At 36.2% G+C, this 17,675-nt stretch overlaps 1 protein-coding gene across 1 annotated transcript; it reads right to left on the bottom strand.

Annotated features, from left to right (window-relative positions):
• Window positions 1-10,951: 10,951 nt before the first annotated feature.
• Window positions 10,952-13,711, bottom strand: LOC108674669. Its single transcript, XM_018162631.1, has 2 exons — window positions 13,696-13,711; window positions 10,952-13,227 (listed from the first exon to the last, which is right to left on the bottom strand). The coding sequence occupies exon 2, from the start codon at window positions 13,225-13,227 to the stop codon at window positions 11,983-11,985; it is 1,245 nt and encodes a 414-aa protein (XP_018018120.1). The 5' UTR covers window positions 13,696-13,711; the 3' UTR covers window positions 10,952-11,982.
• Between the last annotated feature and the right edge of the window lie 3,964 nt (window positions 13,712-17,675).

Raw genomic sequence — 17,675 nt, forward strand, 5'->3', positions numbered from 1 at the left:
TTATAGAGATAACTTGACCATATTTACATCCATTAAGCAGGCTCATTATCTTCATTGCAATTGAAAGTTTCCAATATTCTGCAAATGTTTATAAAAGCTATTAGAAAAATCACAACTGTTATATTTTTATCGATGATTCAGACACAACTCCTGCTAAATATTTCACTTTATTTGCATTGACAAAACGTAATGAAAAGGCAACACACTATAACTCACTTCACCAACAAAATTTCTCCCTTGCACTGTTTTAGAGTAACACATAAATTAAAACATCATTAGTTGAGATAATGTGAATAACCTCTAACCTGCAGGTAGGTGCATGCACAAAATCTATCATAGAGAAAGAAAAATCTAAGTAATAATTCCTGAACTACTCATACTGTCAGTTAAACTTATTGTGGATTTAGAAGCCTCTTACATATGAATTATAGGTATACAGAAAGAAATGGTCTCATCAAGTGAGATTAACTGGAATTTCCTCTTTGAATTAGTATTATTATTATTCGAAGTATTAATGAATAGTATCAGTATTTCAGAATAGTTAATGATATTTTTTCGACTTTTTTACAGAAATTTTAGTAAATTTTAAAATCTTCAGCGCTGCTTGCATTTAGCTGAAAATCATTATTATTTATTGGTTTCTTTAAAATTACAATGAAAACATAACCATTTTCCTTAACGCGAATTGATTTTGTACCAAAATTATACGTTTGATCCCAAGCTCTTCATTAAGCCATATTTCGAAACATTGCTCACGTTTTTTTATGGCATTTCCTAATTTCGGAAAAATTTACGATGGCGCGCTTGTTGCAATGTCATGCTCAAGTTGTGTGATGTTCACTATAGCGACTGTCGTCGGCTGCGTGGCTTGGTTTCATTGTGGTTGTTATTGCCGTGGCGGACACGGCGAGAACCGATGTGGAACGAACGCCGCGCTCTAGGAGTCCGATGCACATTCGGGCTGCATGGGTTGGACCTTAGCACCGAACATTTGATGTCTACTTAACCATTATTCTTACCAATATTATATATTATTTTATTATTACTTCATTCAACACTTTTCTTACCCCAATTTTTACGTTCGTTTTCAAGTTAAGCCTAATTATAAGATCTCTTCATTCAGCACTTTTTGTAACCAATATTTTTACGTTCGTTTTCAAGTTAAGCCTAATGATATCTCTTCATTCAGTAATATTTAGGCACGAATTTATTGTAATCAGATCCGAAACAATTTCTTGGATGCAAAACCCTCTAAAACGAACCTTATTATCTCATGTTTTAATGCGTGGATTGTATATGCATATATAATATTCATCAAATGACATCAATTATGTTCTATTATTTTATTAAAATTTTTGGCAATCAAAAACAATCAATCCTCAAAATTAAGCACATTTATGCAAGCATTTTAATATTTTTATTGACGAGAACTTTTTATCTTACTCCTACCTTTCCAATATCATCCTCTTCATTTTAGACAAAATGAAAAGTTTAAAAATATGGGTAAATATCGTAATGAAAGATCGATCCTCGATTTTGTTACAGACGTTAAAGGATTTTCGTTCAATACCCAATCACGAGCAAAATTTTTGCTCGAAATTTCGTTCTCGTTCTTTTTATAAATTCCTCTCAACATTTTTTTATAAATTAATTTTTTTCAAAATTTAATTCTCACTTTTTTATTATGTGTGAAAATCATGTTTTTTATCGCCTTTTATCCGAGTCTTGAGCAATCCAAGCAATCAACCAAGCCAGGCAAACCTAAATCTTCGATACGAAAGTAAAAATAAAATTATCTTGTTACAAGGAGAATAATTTCGAGAGAAAAAATTCAATCTCGAGTTTAGGCTCTAAAAACGATTTTATGAATCCAACATTTGCTCTCAAATACAATATGGCTTCCAGTGCGTGAGTTTATTTTGTGAATATTTAACGATGATCAGAGTATTTATTGAACTACAAGAAAGCAATGTCCAAGCGCGTTGCACGTAACGCCATTATTCGTTACAAGCTCGAAAGTGCAAATTGAAATTTCTGCACGCGATATCGCTGAAATTTCAATATGATACATTCTCAATATGAATAAAACCAATAAACCGAATTACTAAAAAATTTTGCTTTGCTTTTCCACACTTTTCTATCGGTAGATAATTTATTCAGGCAAAGCCCTGCTTACATTTCATCTCCTAATCGATGTAAAAGCAATAAAATGTGGAAAATAATTCATATAAATTAGGTATATACATATAATTTGTTGTCTCAAAAAATATTTTGCTCATAGATCAACTTCAAATCATGCCATCTTCAAAGAATAATTATTAATTTAAGCAATTCTGAGTTGTTGCTTTAAGTTGTGTTTTCTTCGATCTATTCCCGTCAGAGTTCGTTTGATATAAATCACAAAAAATTTCATACATAAGTTGTACACTTGAAATCGTTGTATACAACTTTGAAGTAAAGAAATTACATCGAAGCATGAAATAGGAAATGTTTGTGAAATCTTTGTAATGATTCTGCAGTTCAAATTTATTTTATAAAATTTTTCATTCGCGTCAAAGAAAGAAATCACTTATTATTAAGAAATTTAGTAATAAGTTTGCATGCTTTTCATTATTCAGTATGAATATCGTAATTGATTTGCACACATTATTCTACCAAATATTCATTTTACCTTTATTAAATTCGGTTATAAGATTTTTGCTCCCAATGCTGTATAGCATTGAACATCAGAACTTAAGTCTCTACAATATACGTGAACGAACTCGAATGCGGAGTTCAGTAAAATCTCCGGCTATGAGATTTGGCCACAATAGACCGCATCCTGTCTTGAACGATTAGAATCTGCACTTACAATAAATAACTGGAAATTTAACAATGGAATGGGGAGAAATGTTCTCGCACAAGGAACACCCGCAACAAATTCGGTTAATTTGTAGGTTTCAAAATTGCCGTGAAACAGAATAAGGAATTTTCATTATATACAGACAGAACACTTCGCTTATGCCTGTTGATAGCAATATCACTTTGTTATTAAACCGATAATTATCAGCACTTTATTCCTCGTGGTAGTAATCACTCGGACCTTCATTAATCTCAGTATAGTTAACAGCAGGTCATTAACAATCACGTCTGTTTAGATTTTTCAATTCATATTAAAAATTTTCATTTTGAAATTTGCCGTTGCAGAGGCGCCGGTAATTCAAAACTCTGCGCACGAAACATTGGATCGCATGCGACCGGTCACGCAAGATTTAAGTGCTTGCGCCTGGCGTGATGATCGCTACTCGGTCACGGGAGCGCCGGTCGACGGAGATGCTCACGGCGCAGCGGACGAGATCGTTTTGTGGCGTGGCGGCGCTCGGCTGTGCCTCTATAGCTCCTCTCGCGGGGGTGGCGGCGCTCGGCTGTGCCTCTATAGCTCCTCTCGCGGGGGTGGCGGCGCTCGGCTGTGCCTCTATAGCTCCTCTCGCGGGGGTGGCGACGCTCGGCTGTGCCTCTATAGCTCCTCTCACGGGGGTGGCGGCGCTCGGCTGTGCCTCTATAGCTTCTCTCATTTGGTGGTATGACTGAAGCATCATTTATTGAATCATTTGTAAATTTAGAAATAAAAAACTTGTGTAAATTACTGCTGAGTTAAAGATTTTCATTATCGCAGAATGCGCAATTAAAATTTAATCACTTTTTATTGTTAATCAACAGAGATTACACTAATGGTCGCATCCTGAACGATGCTTGATATCCACAAGGTCTGCTGTTGTAATTTTTTTATTGCAGGATTTAGTCAATGTAAAAAATTCTTTGTTTAGATCTTTTGTTTAATATTGTGCTGCCAATAATATACTGTACCCGCACTACATTGTATAAGTTGTTAGTTTAAGTTGATCGCGCGATTTGATGTCATGTGTGTTTGAATTACTTATTTATACCAATGTTTTGCACCGGCACTGTACGTCGCTATACTAATTGTTTGCACTATTGGTTCGTTCCATATTTGAGCTACTTGCTTATTCCATCGTTTTTTGCTCCCGCTTGCACTATTTTTACCTTGAGTTTGCTTGCACAATTTGTGGGCTTTACCATTGTTTTCCCGGTTGTTTTCACAATTTCTTAGGAGAATTATTGGTTTGCGTATGTTGTTTCGTCAAAACTTAGCTTGTTTAAAGTAGTGTACGCCAGTAGTGTAATATAAATGAAGAAGTGAACTCCTCTTATATATTATATACAAAGTATACTTTGTATAATATAAACAAAGTAGTGTACTCCCTTTATATGAATAGTTGCGACAGTTATTTAACTAATTTAAATGACATCTATCAATCTCCCGATAGTTATTGTAGTTACACTGGAAGATTTTGAAATAACCTGCTTTTCAAACTTATTAACATTTTGTGAGTTTTTTAATTAGGAGTAATTCGTGCCAATTTGTTAGATGATGTTACTGGAAATAATGCAATAAATTGAAGTGAAACTAAAATTTTCACAAAAAACGATTCGTTCTAAAACCAAACATTGTGACGCATCGAAGTGAATTATTTTTATCGTCATGCAACTTGACTCTGCGATTCTGATCCTTCGAAGATGTGGCGGGAAATCCGTTAAATTTAACGGGAACCTCGCCGCACGGTACGCAGTTGGGCATAAAAAAGATAATCCTTTGCCGTGTAAGACGATGACATTGCAGCGTCAGGCATCATCGTGCGCCTGTGCTTTCAAGGGCCAGCTTATCAGGAGACATTACTGTTATTTTCTTCATTTTTCCTTAGACGAATTAGCATAATGAATAGTTTACTACCATCGTAGAAGTTATGTTGGGCATATATTATGAATGAAAGAATACATGAATAATATTCCGAACCTCTCTAACTGAGCTAAGTTTCTTCAAAATTCTGTAAAAATTTATCCTCGTATAGCCTGTATGGGACGTGTATAATTTAATGTAATGTGAGTGAATCTGGAACCGGGAACAAATTTCACCACGGGAATGTGAGTGTGGTGACAGGAAAAGGATCTCACCAGGAGAATGTGAGTGTGGTGACAGGAAAAGGATCTCACCAGGAGAATTTAGTTCCTCGGTCTAGACGTGCCAGGCGACTGAACAAGAGGCACTCTGTGGTCACCCACAGCATCTCACGACACTCATTATAATAATTATCTAATGAAAAGTAAATATTGTCTCCGCACGGAGACCTAAAACGTGGACCTTTTCTTTTAGAGAAAGTGCGATCTAAGGGCAGAAAAATTCTCGTTCAATTCCATGTACAAATGTTGCGTCATGTCTATCTTGTTCATCTGGACAGTACAAACCAAATTTTAATTTTAAAAAAGTTACCGCCAAACCAAAACGCTCAATAACTTTGGAATCAATTTATTATAGTCGAGAAGGGCTAAAGTTGGTTGCAATTACGAAGTAAAATATACTTGTGCTAATAGTTTTTTCTTAAAAGTTAACGAATGAAGAAACACGAGATTAGAAATTTATGATAGTGGTGAACCAGAGAAGAGATAATTCATGATTATCCAAATTATATTGCTGCCCTCTAATTAATACTAGTTGTTCTCTAGAAGTTGAGTCAATTTGTTGCTTATAAAAAGTAAAACATTTTCTGCATGCAGTCTTTTAACGCCACTAACCTGACGCCAGTCCTTGGTTTCATCAAGCATCAAAAATGCCATGGCAAACCATTATATTGTACAACTATAATGACTCACTTTCTTACCCACAACACGAGCAGAGAACGTACGGACATATCCACACGTACAAATATCCACACGTACAAAACGAACGTACAAATAGCATCGCTATTTGGATTTGGATTAGGTGCATCGCTTTTGAGCAAATTCTTTTAGTTTTTTCTGAGTGTACCTCAAACATTCACGAAGAAAAGAATTACGACTATAAATCTAATTTGAAATTAGCACTTTCTCACATAAGTAAACTTCGGCACACAACATGAGTCGATGTTCAAATTCTGCTAAAACTATTAGATGCCTATTAAATCAAATAGATAAATTGAGTGTATACAAATACATTTTATTCACTTAATAGAGATATAATTTATATATAATTGAGAGGGAGAGAGTAGTCAATGTTTTCCCATGGGATTAACTCAGGGCTCTACTCGCGAATCCGAAAAATAACGAATTCGAGCACGATTCTCAATAGTGGAGTTCTTGATGAAAACAAAACAAGAAGAAAATTTCTCTACAACTTTTAGTTTTACATTTTATTACGAAGAACCGAGAGCAAGTGACCCGAAAACTTCAAGACTTTGGCGGCGCGGTTCTGGGCCAAAGTTTCCGCGGTTCGCCTTTGCTTCTTTCCGGAGTTTGTGGATTCAGTCGCCGCGCATGCGCGCGCGCGCTCTCCCTACAAACACGATTAATCTGCTAATTTTTGGCACAGAGCTTTGACATGTCCGCTGCGCACCGCTGGGTCTGGTAATTTAGAACATGTTTGTGTGCTTTCAAATGAACCAGGGGAGCGTGTCTCTTGAACAATATACGTGGAATTACATGTAAACGCGCTAACATTATCAGCAAAACTTTTATTTACTTTTTACGTATGATCTTAATAGAATGCGAAAATATAAATGGAGAAAAATGTAATTACTTAAAAATTTATTAAACTGAAGGTAATGAATTTTATTTTATTCTATCAATTTATTAATTGTTAATAAAGTTAGGAGAAGTATTGAAAAATTAGCTGATTCTGAGACTATACATCGTCAATAGAGCAGGAAATTAGTAAAACTGTTCCCAAATCGGAATTTACAAATTTTAATTCAGATATCTCCAGTAAACAATAGCTGCATGTTATATTACAGTTGTGATATTTTCATCGTTATTCACGTTCCATGGGATATGATGACGAAGAATAAATGTAAGTACTAAAGCCGAGTTTTGCAGTTATAATTATTCACATTTTAGCCGCAACGCAGAGCACAAATTAATTATTTTAAGTTTTCATGAGATTCACGGGATGAAATTACGATTTGATGTGAAATCTAATTTACCAGAAAAATTATCTGTAAATAATATATTTTTTCCAGCATAAACTTCAAGTTCTTGAAAATACATTTCTGTATATAAAAATAATTTTCGTCCATCTTCTTATCCACAACCATTCGCTCTCAAGACTAAATTGTGCACGGATCTTCACTTTAATTCAGGGACGTAATTCATGAACGGTAACTCGCACATTCTTCTTCCGGCTCATTCAAATAGTGAAGGAGAGTTTCCAGGTCAATTGCGTTCAGTTAAGCTTTGAAATCAGGCGTTCTTAAGGCGCCTTTGAAGGCTCATCAAAACGGTGCTGCAAAATCTATTTAAACGAAGTCGCTATACTGATTTCAAGAAATTTTGTTGAGCAATACGGAAAATATGCAATGTTATTAAATGAGGCTATTTTAATTGTTATGGAGTTAAATTATATGTACTAACTATTTGATCAGCCAGCCAGTTATGATCAGTTTTGCTTGAAATAAAACTATTTGATCAGTTATGTTTCAAATAAAACAGGCATTCATCAAGCGCTACGCTAAAAATATGCAAACCTATGGAGTATAAGAACTATTTTCATTTATTGAGTGCCAAATAGTATAAGGACTTTGAAATCTCGACCTGAGATAGTCATGCATGTTAATTAAATAAGTAATTCCTCACATAATATTTATATTTTAATAAATTAAATGAGAGACATTAATATTTTTCATCTAAAATGAATCATTCCTCACTTAAAAGTAGTGTATCTATTTTAATTATGAATCTCTTTAACATAATTCATTAATGCTCTAATCAATTTGAGCGACGCTTTTTATTAGCTTAGCCCAGATTCAGAACTCAAAGGCAAAAATTTATTGGAAATCTTGCTTGTGTTGAACATATGATGCTGTCAGGAGATCGTTCGTTTAAATGCGATGTAAAATTTACATTCGTTATTGTAATCTTACCGTTGAAAACAATAATTTATCGTTTGCAAAATGTATAAAGCCATGCAAAAGCACCAAAATCACAATTTTTTAACAATCAATGGTAAAAAAATACCTCAATTTTAGCATTATATCTTGCATTTCTTACCCAAAGTTAGTAGTTAGAGAAATCAAACGATGGCCACTTATAAATATGCATGATCAGTTTTAATTTACAGCGGATTAACACTTTAACATCTCAACTAAATTATAAATTTCTTCGCATTTATTATCGGGTTCTTGATGAGCAACAATCTACCAGTAACATGTACAATAAGCTCAGCGTGAGCATCAACTTTAAATGCGCACTGCCTTGTGGTGCGTCGAATTTAAAATTGCCACTTGCACGAATTTCAGTTCAAAGCTTTTGACATTATAAATGAATTAACTTTTGAATCTACAGTTTAACGAACGGCCGGTCTTTAAAATGAAAATTGGGTCAAGTGTACTTCAATCAATCATTTAATGTAAAAATTTAGTCGTTTCTCCGCAAAACAGTATAAAACATGATTTTGAAAGCTAGAAGAGCAGAAAGTTGCATCAGAAAGCTGCTAGGTTATATACTTAAAAAGGCTGAGTGATGAGTAAGCAGTAATTGAGACTTGTAAGTTTATATGTTTAAAGAATAAATATTTTTCTTCACTATTTCATCATTGACAGTAGAGCATATAATTTACAAATACAACTGAACAATTTTTGATGAAACATGTTTAAATTTTCAAGTTTTTTGCGGACGAAAAAGTAACCCTTTTTTTACGCGAAAATTTTTCATACGTGCAGACATGTAAAATACGTGTACGTGATTTTCACATCATTTTGCAGTAATCTTGGTCACAAAATATTTTTGATCCTGCATTTTCTGCACAGTTTTGTTGCTACTTATTCTCGGACTTATATTTTGCTTAATCTATTTCTTATTTTTTTTCTTTCTTTAGTCAAAAATGAATTTCCTTCTCATCAATTCCTTCATGAATTATGTAAAACATTACATTTCATTTTAATTCACATTTATTCAATTCTCAAATCAAATTCAAGTTCTGTTTTAAATTCACACCTGCCCCTATCTAGAACACAGCACTAACAATTTCTCTGTACACACATCGCTCGTCTTCAACAACATAACAAACACTGCATACAAAAGACGTGCTTCTACTCCGTACAAAGTCACGCAAATTTTCTGATCCAGCAAACTAGGGAGACCGTAACAACAAACAGATCCCAATCCTCCGCCTACTGATCTCTCGATCAGCCGACCTCATGTGGAGATTTTTAAATCGATCTCTCTCTCTCTCTTAGTTATTTTTTTAAACGGTTATGTTTTCTTTACATGTTTCTAAGGGAGATATTTTCACGCTCTTATAACATGGGTTGATTGGAATTATCAGGCTGGAAGAGACGTACGTGCCCATTTCCACGTACCTGCCATCACAGATGGTGCATGGCGTGCATTCATTATTTATTAATTATTTATTAGCCAGTTGTACTGCACCGCTATAATGGTCCACAGACCACATTTTAATACTCCACAGACCTTATTCTAATGCTGCACAGACCCACTGTAGACTCTGTACGTGGACCCCATTATACCTTGGGAGCAATTTAAAAATCAGAAAACGCATGACCATCGAAAAAATTTAGTCATACTTGAACGCAAGATCATCGGAAAACTTAAAGCCATCATAGAACGCAAGATCATCGGAAAACTTTAAGCCATCCTAGAACGCATGATCATCGGAAAACTTTAAACCATCCTAGAACGCATGATCATCGGAAAACTTTAAACTATCATAGAACGCATGATCATCGGAAAACTTTAAACCATCATAGAACGCATGATCATCGGAAAACTTTAAACTATCATAGAACGCATGATCATCGGAAAACNTTCACAAGGCAGGCATGACAGTTGAGCTTTAAAAACTATACGCCGACACGCTGTATTTAAATTTCTCTTCTATTTTCTATGCTCTTGGTTCTCGTTTTTAATAAGAAGTTCTACGCGGCAGATATTTTGAGCTACTTTGTAAGGCTTGGACGCTACCGATGTTTTTTCATATTTTCTTATTCAAAATATAATATTTAAATTAATTATATTTCATAGTTTCGTGCTTATTTCTATTTCCAACTGATTATAAATATCGATAATTATTTTCGTGCCGATCTTTCTAATATCATCGAGTCGAGTTTATCATCTAATTTAGTGAATATGACCAACACACACAATAAGCCTTCCAGGTTTGTGATGCTTCTAAACCACCTGCTGGTTGTATCAATTTAATGAGTTAATGTTTAGGTAACGAAATTTTAATTCAATGCAAATAATTACGTGATTGAGATCCACACTCTTCCTTTTTGGCATTTTTGTCAATATAAATATAGGTTTTCTTCTACTGTTTAAAATAAGGTATTTCACATGACACCGTTGTATAAGTAACACTTTTCTAATGATTTTATTTTGCTTTGAGTAATCATTGGCCAGTGCTTTAGTTACGCATTCCAAGTCTCATATGTAAATGTTTACTTTCATCGATTCCGAAAAAATCGTAAGCGAAATCGATCATCGTTTTTCAGATGAGCATCGCTTGAATTGGCTATGTCAATTGGCTATTTAAATTGGCTATGCAACTTGGCTATGCAAATTGGCTAGAAAAACTGAGCGGCGAGACATTGGCTCAAAATCATTAATTTCCCTATTCAAACAATATAGCATTTCCGGAAATGTTTAGAAAACTCCAAAAACCATTCACAATAACTACACCACTTCCAACACGAAGGTACATAAGAGATTCCCATCGCGTTCAAGGGAAATAAAATGTCATATTATAGCAGTGAGAAATTTAATGCTCATTGGTAGGCATATTTGTCTCCAAATCCATTGAATTTTTAAATAGTATAAATAGAGAATAATTGAAGGATTACTGATCAACATCTATAATAATAATAATAATGCCCTGTACGTGCACATTGTATCTTTACTCCTGAAATACCCACATTCGAGAGCGTCGTCTTATAAACACTCGTCTTTACAGCGTAAAATACTTCTGATCAACGGCGAAATTCCCTACGTAAATTTCAGTGGAGCCGTTTGATAAATGCATATGGATAATTATGAAATTCACAATTCCAGCCAATTCTTATAATAGTTCAAAGATTTTCATTCCCTTACCTAAATTATTCATTAAAGTCTATTACACGAAGGAATGTCGCATTAGTGTAGAAATCCTAAATTTCAAATAAAATAATCTAACAACATCTTGGCGGTGATTACACAAACTAAAATATACAAATATTTTATTATTCGTAAATCGATACGAAAAAGTACAGATGGATTGATTTCAAATGAATCTTCTTGCAAATACCAATATGACCTTTTGTACAAAGCCCCGAAGATAATTCAACCCAGATCTCCTTCCAAAAAATAATATTATTAAATAGAGAGCCTCGGTGACATAGATAACTTTTATCTCACGTTCTCTAAACGCAGTCAAAATTTGTTGATCAATGTTAATGAATTGAAGCATAATGAACATACCACCAATTATAAATACCAAAATGACATGTAAGTATAGTACGCTATCGTTGTATGCGCGATCCTCAGATGTTACATTTCTATTATACTCATATGATGCTGTTGGCTTAATCAAACTCTTTCTTCATTTCTAATAACTTTTTTCGTGTTGCTGTCCAATTCTAAACACGCTTTAGAAGAATAAGTAAAACATGCTACGCAGCATATGGCTAAGATTGTTAAAGAGAAAAGTGTCACCATCAGGTTTCAAACTAGATATAAAAAATTGTACTAAAAACCAATTATTTGCGAGGTTGAATTTTACTTGTATTGTAAATCTGAGCATAATAAACAGTTACGAAGAAATTTCCTGCATCGATTCTTTTTTGTGTGGGGGCCGCGTGCGCCTTTTAAAACTTTAAATAAGCATAATATCAAGAAGGAAACCCAAATTTTAGGAAGTTTTTTTAAGCATCAACTGTTTTCTCGCGGTAAACAAATAATACCTCAATAGAAAAGACCTGGTGTTGTAGTGGGCAAAGGTGTATTGGGAGAAGGTGCTTCAGATGCAGTGGTGTTAGCTGCTGGAGCGCAGCAGGCCATGGGGTTAAGCATACAGTACAAAGATAAAGCTATCACTCCAAAGAAGACACAAGCTGCCAACGCTGCTAACACGAGGTAAGGGTCCAAGTGAGCGTAGCTCTGACCCCCACCATATCCTCCGTGACTGGCGTGACCGTAGCCGTCGTCACGTTCTTCGAGGTACGGTTTCTCACGACTTGGAATTTTGTTTAAACGCATCAGAGACTCCCGAAGCTTTTCTTTGAGGGAGGAAGGATCGTTGTAAGTGTAGTCATCGGACCCTACGGAATAACTAAGCTTGGACGAGTCGTCGAAAGAGTCCTGTGAAATGTAACGTTTTTTTCTCTGAGGTCGAATAGGTCTTGTTGTATTTTCAGTTCTTGCGTACGTGGCTTGTGCTTGATTGTACTCTTCTTGAGTTTCGATATGCACATTGAAATGCTTCAGATAGCCATTAAACAATTTCAGATACTCATCGGTAAAATTCGACTGCAAAATTCGTTCATTGACGTAAGATAAAGATTCACTCCATGACTTCAACCAATCGGTACCTACCATGTACCAGTAGCGTAGACTCTGCAGATATTCATGTCCATCTTCTTCAGGCATGCCGTCTTGTGTGGTTTGATTCTTGAAGTTAGTTTTACTTTCATCGCTGCTTGTCTCGTCTTCTGACATGCTTGAGTTGTTGGATTCACGTTTAGTCCTCACAATTTGTAGGTAAGGAAAAACTTCGCGGAGATTCCCGACGATTTGCGAGACTCTGTGGCGTGGGTTGCTGTCAGCAAACGTCCTGCTGGTAGGTAAAGGACCACGTACCGACGAACCATGTATCGTTTTGTGCAACTTTTTCACGACCGAGTCAAGTTCATCGAGAAGTTTAGTAACGTCCAAGTTCACTCCCTGGTGCAGTATTCGGTGAGACGAAGAACTGAATTTTCTCGGTGTCTCAGACACAACGAGTGTTTGCTTTATCGTTGACTTGTTTGTCTCCTGGTTTGCCCTCACAAAGGATGTTATGTTCTCGGAGGTGAAGTTTTCTTTGGGTGATCGAAGCTCCTCGTGTCGGACGATATTCCAAGGCACAGAAATAGGGGAGCGACCATGGGCTCCCCTCTCCGCAACCAAGAATAGGAGGCAAATATTCAACAGGGAAATCTTGGTTTTCATCTGCGACAAAATAAAAATTTCTCACAAATCAAACAATATGCGAGTCCATATATAAAATTATCAACCAAAAAATGTATAATTATTGGATTTTGTTGTAAAAAATTCATTGAAACAGAATTTCGATCGTAGGGGGCACTTGAATAGATAATCATGAGCAATGTTGATGAAATTACATCAGGGTTGAGAATTCACTACAGAAAATATAACTTGAATTTATCGAATAATGATCCTCCCTTTAAGAAGCATGTTTTCTTCGCTTGTTCCAACATTTTCCACTCATTGAAAAGAAATCTGCAATGTGCTAAGGAGACAACTGACAACACGATGTTTGTGCGACATTTCAACCATAAATACATGAGCTGATAAAGGAAGCATTTAAACGCCTATAAAGGCTATAAAGCTATCTGATCTCATCGCGTGATGCATTATGTGATGTGCATTGATGAATAAATGGCAATACAGACTGACCGTGTTGTCTGCAGTGAAGACGGCTTTGAAATGACAGCGATCGTCTCATTAGAGTTCAGTCCGGAGCTTCACTCCGTTGATTGACCGTTAAGCAAATCCGCAGCTCAGGACAAATAGAGCGTCCGCATCGGCGAGCAGTGAGCACCCTGGGGCCACTACGCTCGAACAAAGAAGTATGGACATTTTCCTAACCATTTGATGAAACTTGAATAGTTTTCTTATCACATATTGGTCGAACAGTGAGAAGCAAAATTTCCTCACATCGGAAATTTTAGCACTGGTAACAAAAATTGTGCTTCAGTGTGGCAAGTCTGTAACTTGAAAAAAAACACAGCCACGAAGTTTGCTTGCACTTAAGAAAATTAAAAACAATAAAGTTTGACAACGATGACTTTGACGACAATGAGTACGACAACCGCTGAAAACTGGAGGTTCCCTCATGAGACCTCCTGCGCGGCAAAACAAGTTTTTGCATGGAAATTGGGTATAATTGAAGAGCTCCAAAGCATTCTGTGCGCCCTCGCTAAAGCCAGAGGAAAAACAAACCTGGAGATGTGCATATTCAGTGAGCGACTCCCTGAGTGCTATTCAAGCAATCCTAATCTTCAACACGCCGCACCCCCTAGTTACCACCATACATATTAAATAGCTGACTAATTCGTATCTCCTCGAGCCATCAGATAGTTTCCCTTCTGCTGGGACCCTGGCCATGTCCAGGTAACCGCAGATGAGCTCTGCGGGATCACTACCATATCTTCCGTAAAATATTGCTCAACGAGTGGCAAGATGAGTGGGCACGCCCTGAAAATAACGAATCCGGAAAATCAAAGAGAGTGTCTGGCGTTGGCTGTTTTCGTGCCACCGCGCACGTCAAGTGAGGTATGCTTAACTCGTCTCCGTATTGAACAGACCGGAATCACACACGGCCATCTCATGGAACGCCCGTCTTCCCTTTACTGCATGGACTGCCTAGTGCCAAGGCAGTGATCCACCTCCTCCCCCATCTTTTGAAGATGCCCGTCGACAATATTTTATCACGTACCGCGAGCTGACCTCGACGCACACCTAAAAAAAGTATCCTGGCACCACCAGAGCGTGGAGCTTATAGTTTCGACCGCCTCATGGAGTACCCGAGAGTAATAAAAATGTTCGACAGTATTCAAGTTCAACATGTAATACATGTGATGCTGTCTGATCCTTAGGTCGTGACGCACGTGACATTCGGCGCGCGATAACTCATACTGAAGTGCAGGCAATTATGGCCACTAAACTAACTGCCTACAATGGAGTCACGATTACCAGTTGATGACTGAAGTCAGTAATTCTAACGATGTAGTTTTAGTTTTTATGGTAACTGTTAATTCGCGGTAATCCTCCAAATAACTATCACACTAGTATTGGAAGGCAGGAATTGTTATCGAGTTTACAGTTAAGGCAATAGCGTACGCAGGGTCAGATGGAGCTATCTGTCCAACTACGGTCACAATTTTCGACTGATAAACATCAACAGCTTCCTGGATATTAATTAGAACATTATTCAGGACATTTCTCTAAGTGAATGGTAATGTGGAGTGAATAACTTTATTATTCAACTTTTAATTCTGACTTTAGAAAACCATTTTTGATGAAAACATCAACTTTTTGTAACTATAGGAAAAAATTACAAAAAGCTCAATGCCACAGATTGCACCATCTGTTGATTCACATCTTCGTGCTGTCCAAACATCGAATTTCTATTCAAATTGCTGATTTGATTTCTCAAACAGTTAGCATTGGGAATAAAAGAACAAGATAACGTTTAGATTTATTTGTACAAACTTGCTATGTACAAACAAAAAGGCGGACCACCTCGGAAAAATATCAGTCTCCGACGCTCATCTCGCCTCAGCGTCACGTTAATAAACTTTTCTCTTTCGTGGTCAAATTTCACGCAGATAATTCACTGAACAAAACAATAACAAACATAGCGATCTTTTCCGTCATATTAAGGTTCTATCCATGAACAAAACGAACGAGAAACAAAATAACAAGGGAAAAATCAAACTTTACATTAATAATTCATCAAACTAACAAACTCTAGCGAACTGTCAGCGCATCGTCAATTGAAACGGGCAACAAAAAACAACTCGTAAAACAGAAACAACTTAGACGTATTCCAGTTGAACGTATGAGAGAAGTTCAACTCGCGATAAGAAGTAGTAATAGAGACATTACTTTTTGAGAAAAATGGATTCGACATTGACAAGAAATAGCGTCTTTTCACACCAGCCGGAAAAACTTTGATGGCAAAAAATGTATGAACTTGAAGACCAATGCAAGCAAATTATATTGACAATATTGAAAGTTCCGTCCAGTTATGACATGATGGAAGAGACAAAGCTGGGGATAAGAAAGCCAGCTAAAAGGGCTGGAAAAGTCAAAGTGAAGAGGAAGACGGACGGGTCATGAAGCAACTACACAAGGCAGTCGCTTCAGTACGCTTAACTTCAACGACTGAACACATGTGGCGATCACCAGGCGTCCTAGGATAAACAAAAAAAATATAGCCTAACCATGAGGGACAAGAGCGCTTGAGAGAATGATCAGCAAGTTGTTAAGACCGCTCGCTCAAATATTAATTCATGCAAACCTGGTAAGTTTGTTAAGGGGTGTGAGACGCATTCCGCATGTCTAGTGCTTACTTTCACCATTTGTTCTTTTCGAAGTGGACTGACATCATAATTATACTCTCAATCATATCGAGTTAAGAACCCGAAAATGTGCTCAATTTATTGCTCAATTTTGGAGAAGTTTATAAAACAAACTTTCGAATTACTATAAAAAAATAGTAATGGGATATAACAATAACAACAATCGCACGAGCCCCCTCACCAAAAAATAACAGATAGCTACCAAAATTTGGTACAATTTCTCATGTTAACAAGATTCTTACATTAACCATTAATAATTTCCTAAACATATCTATCAACGATCCATAAATCAATCCCCCTACACTGTCATGAATTTTTACTAATCGATAACCTAAATATAAGTTTTACAGTATAGAACTAGTTAGTCTAATAGTGAAGTTATGCTCACTTTCCACAAACTCTATTAATTTTAGGCCTCCCTGAGAATAGGCAAGTACTTGTTTTAGAGAAAATTACTCTCAGTTGCAACAAGTTCCTAACCAAAAACATAGGTTTATTTGAACATCAATTTTGTATATCATTAATTTCACTCGTTCGTTGAACCGCAAATTCACTAAAAACTTAAAAAGCATTAAAAGCAAAGAAAAGTTTACAAAAACAAAGAAAACTCTCCTCCATACTTCGGCCCTGAATCCGAAACTATGTCAAGGGAGCTAAAACTTTAGTTCTCAAAGTACTTCCCAAATGTTAATCTTCGCGTTTAATTGGTGAACAATTTTAAAGTTGGTTCTATTTCAAGTACAAAGATACCCTCCCTATGCATATGCGAGCGTCCATAGTCTATATAGTTGTGCACGATGTGCATCTGCGTGCGTTGGGATGACGTCTCGCAATTTTTATTTTAGGGTCGCAGAACATAGGGGGAAGAGTTGTAGAACTGGTCTGTTACTATCGCGCCCTCCTTATAAGGCTGTGCGCACTCACGCCGAGCAGTAAGAGGTTCCAATTTCTGATATGTAGTGACTTTAAGGTTTTAGCTTACGTACACTTCCGGTGTTTCTGATCTGCGCATTTTAGAATCTTTGCATATTTCTAAACAAAGGCAAAGTTTACATTCAGCTTTTAGCTCTTACCCACTTAAAATTGAAAATAGATAGCTTTTACCGTTTAGTTTTTTTGTAATCTTGACTTTACTAATTACTGATTTATCCGTGTTATAGAATTCCTGAACTGACGATGGAGCTAGACTCCGAAACGTTTTCTATAAAGAGAGAATGGATTTTAGTGGAGTTTTTTTTCTATCATTAAATGATGCTGAAATAAAGCGATACAAAACACATTGAAACATCA

Source organism: Hyalella azteca, unplaced genomic scaffold, assembly GCF_000764305.2.
Source record: "Hyalella azteca isolate HAZT.00-mixed unplaced genomic scaffold, Hazt_2.0.2 contig3459, whole genome shotgun sequence".
In the NCBI taxonomy this organism is placed as follows: domain Eukaryota; kingdom Metazoa; phylum Arthropoda; class Malacostraca; order Amphipoda; family Hyalellidae; genus Hyalella; species Hyalella azteca.

What these genes read in the sequence shown, in the direction of transcription:
- LOC108674669 (XM_018162631.1), bottom strand. Translation starts at nt 13,227, where the DNA reads ATGAAAACCAAGATTTCCCTGTTGAATATTTGCCTCCTATTCTTGGTT.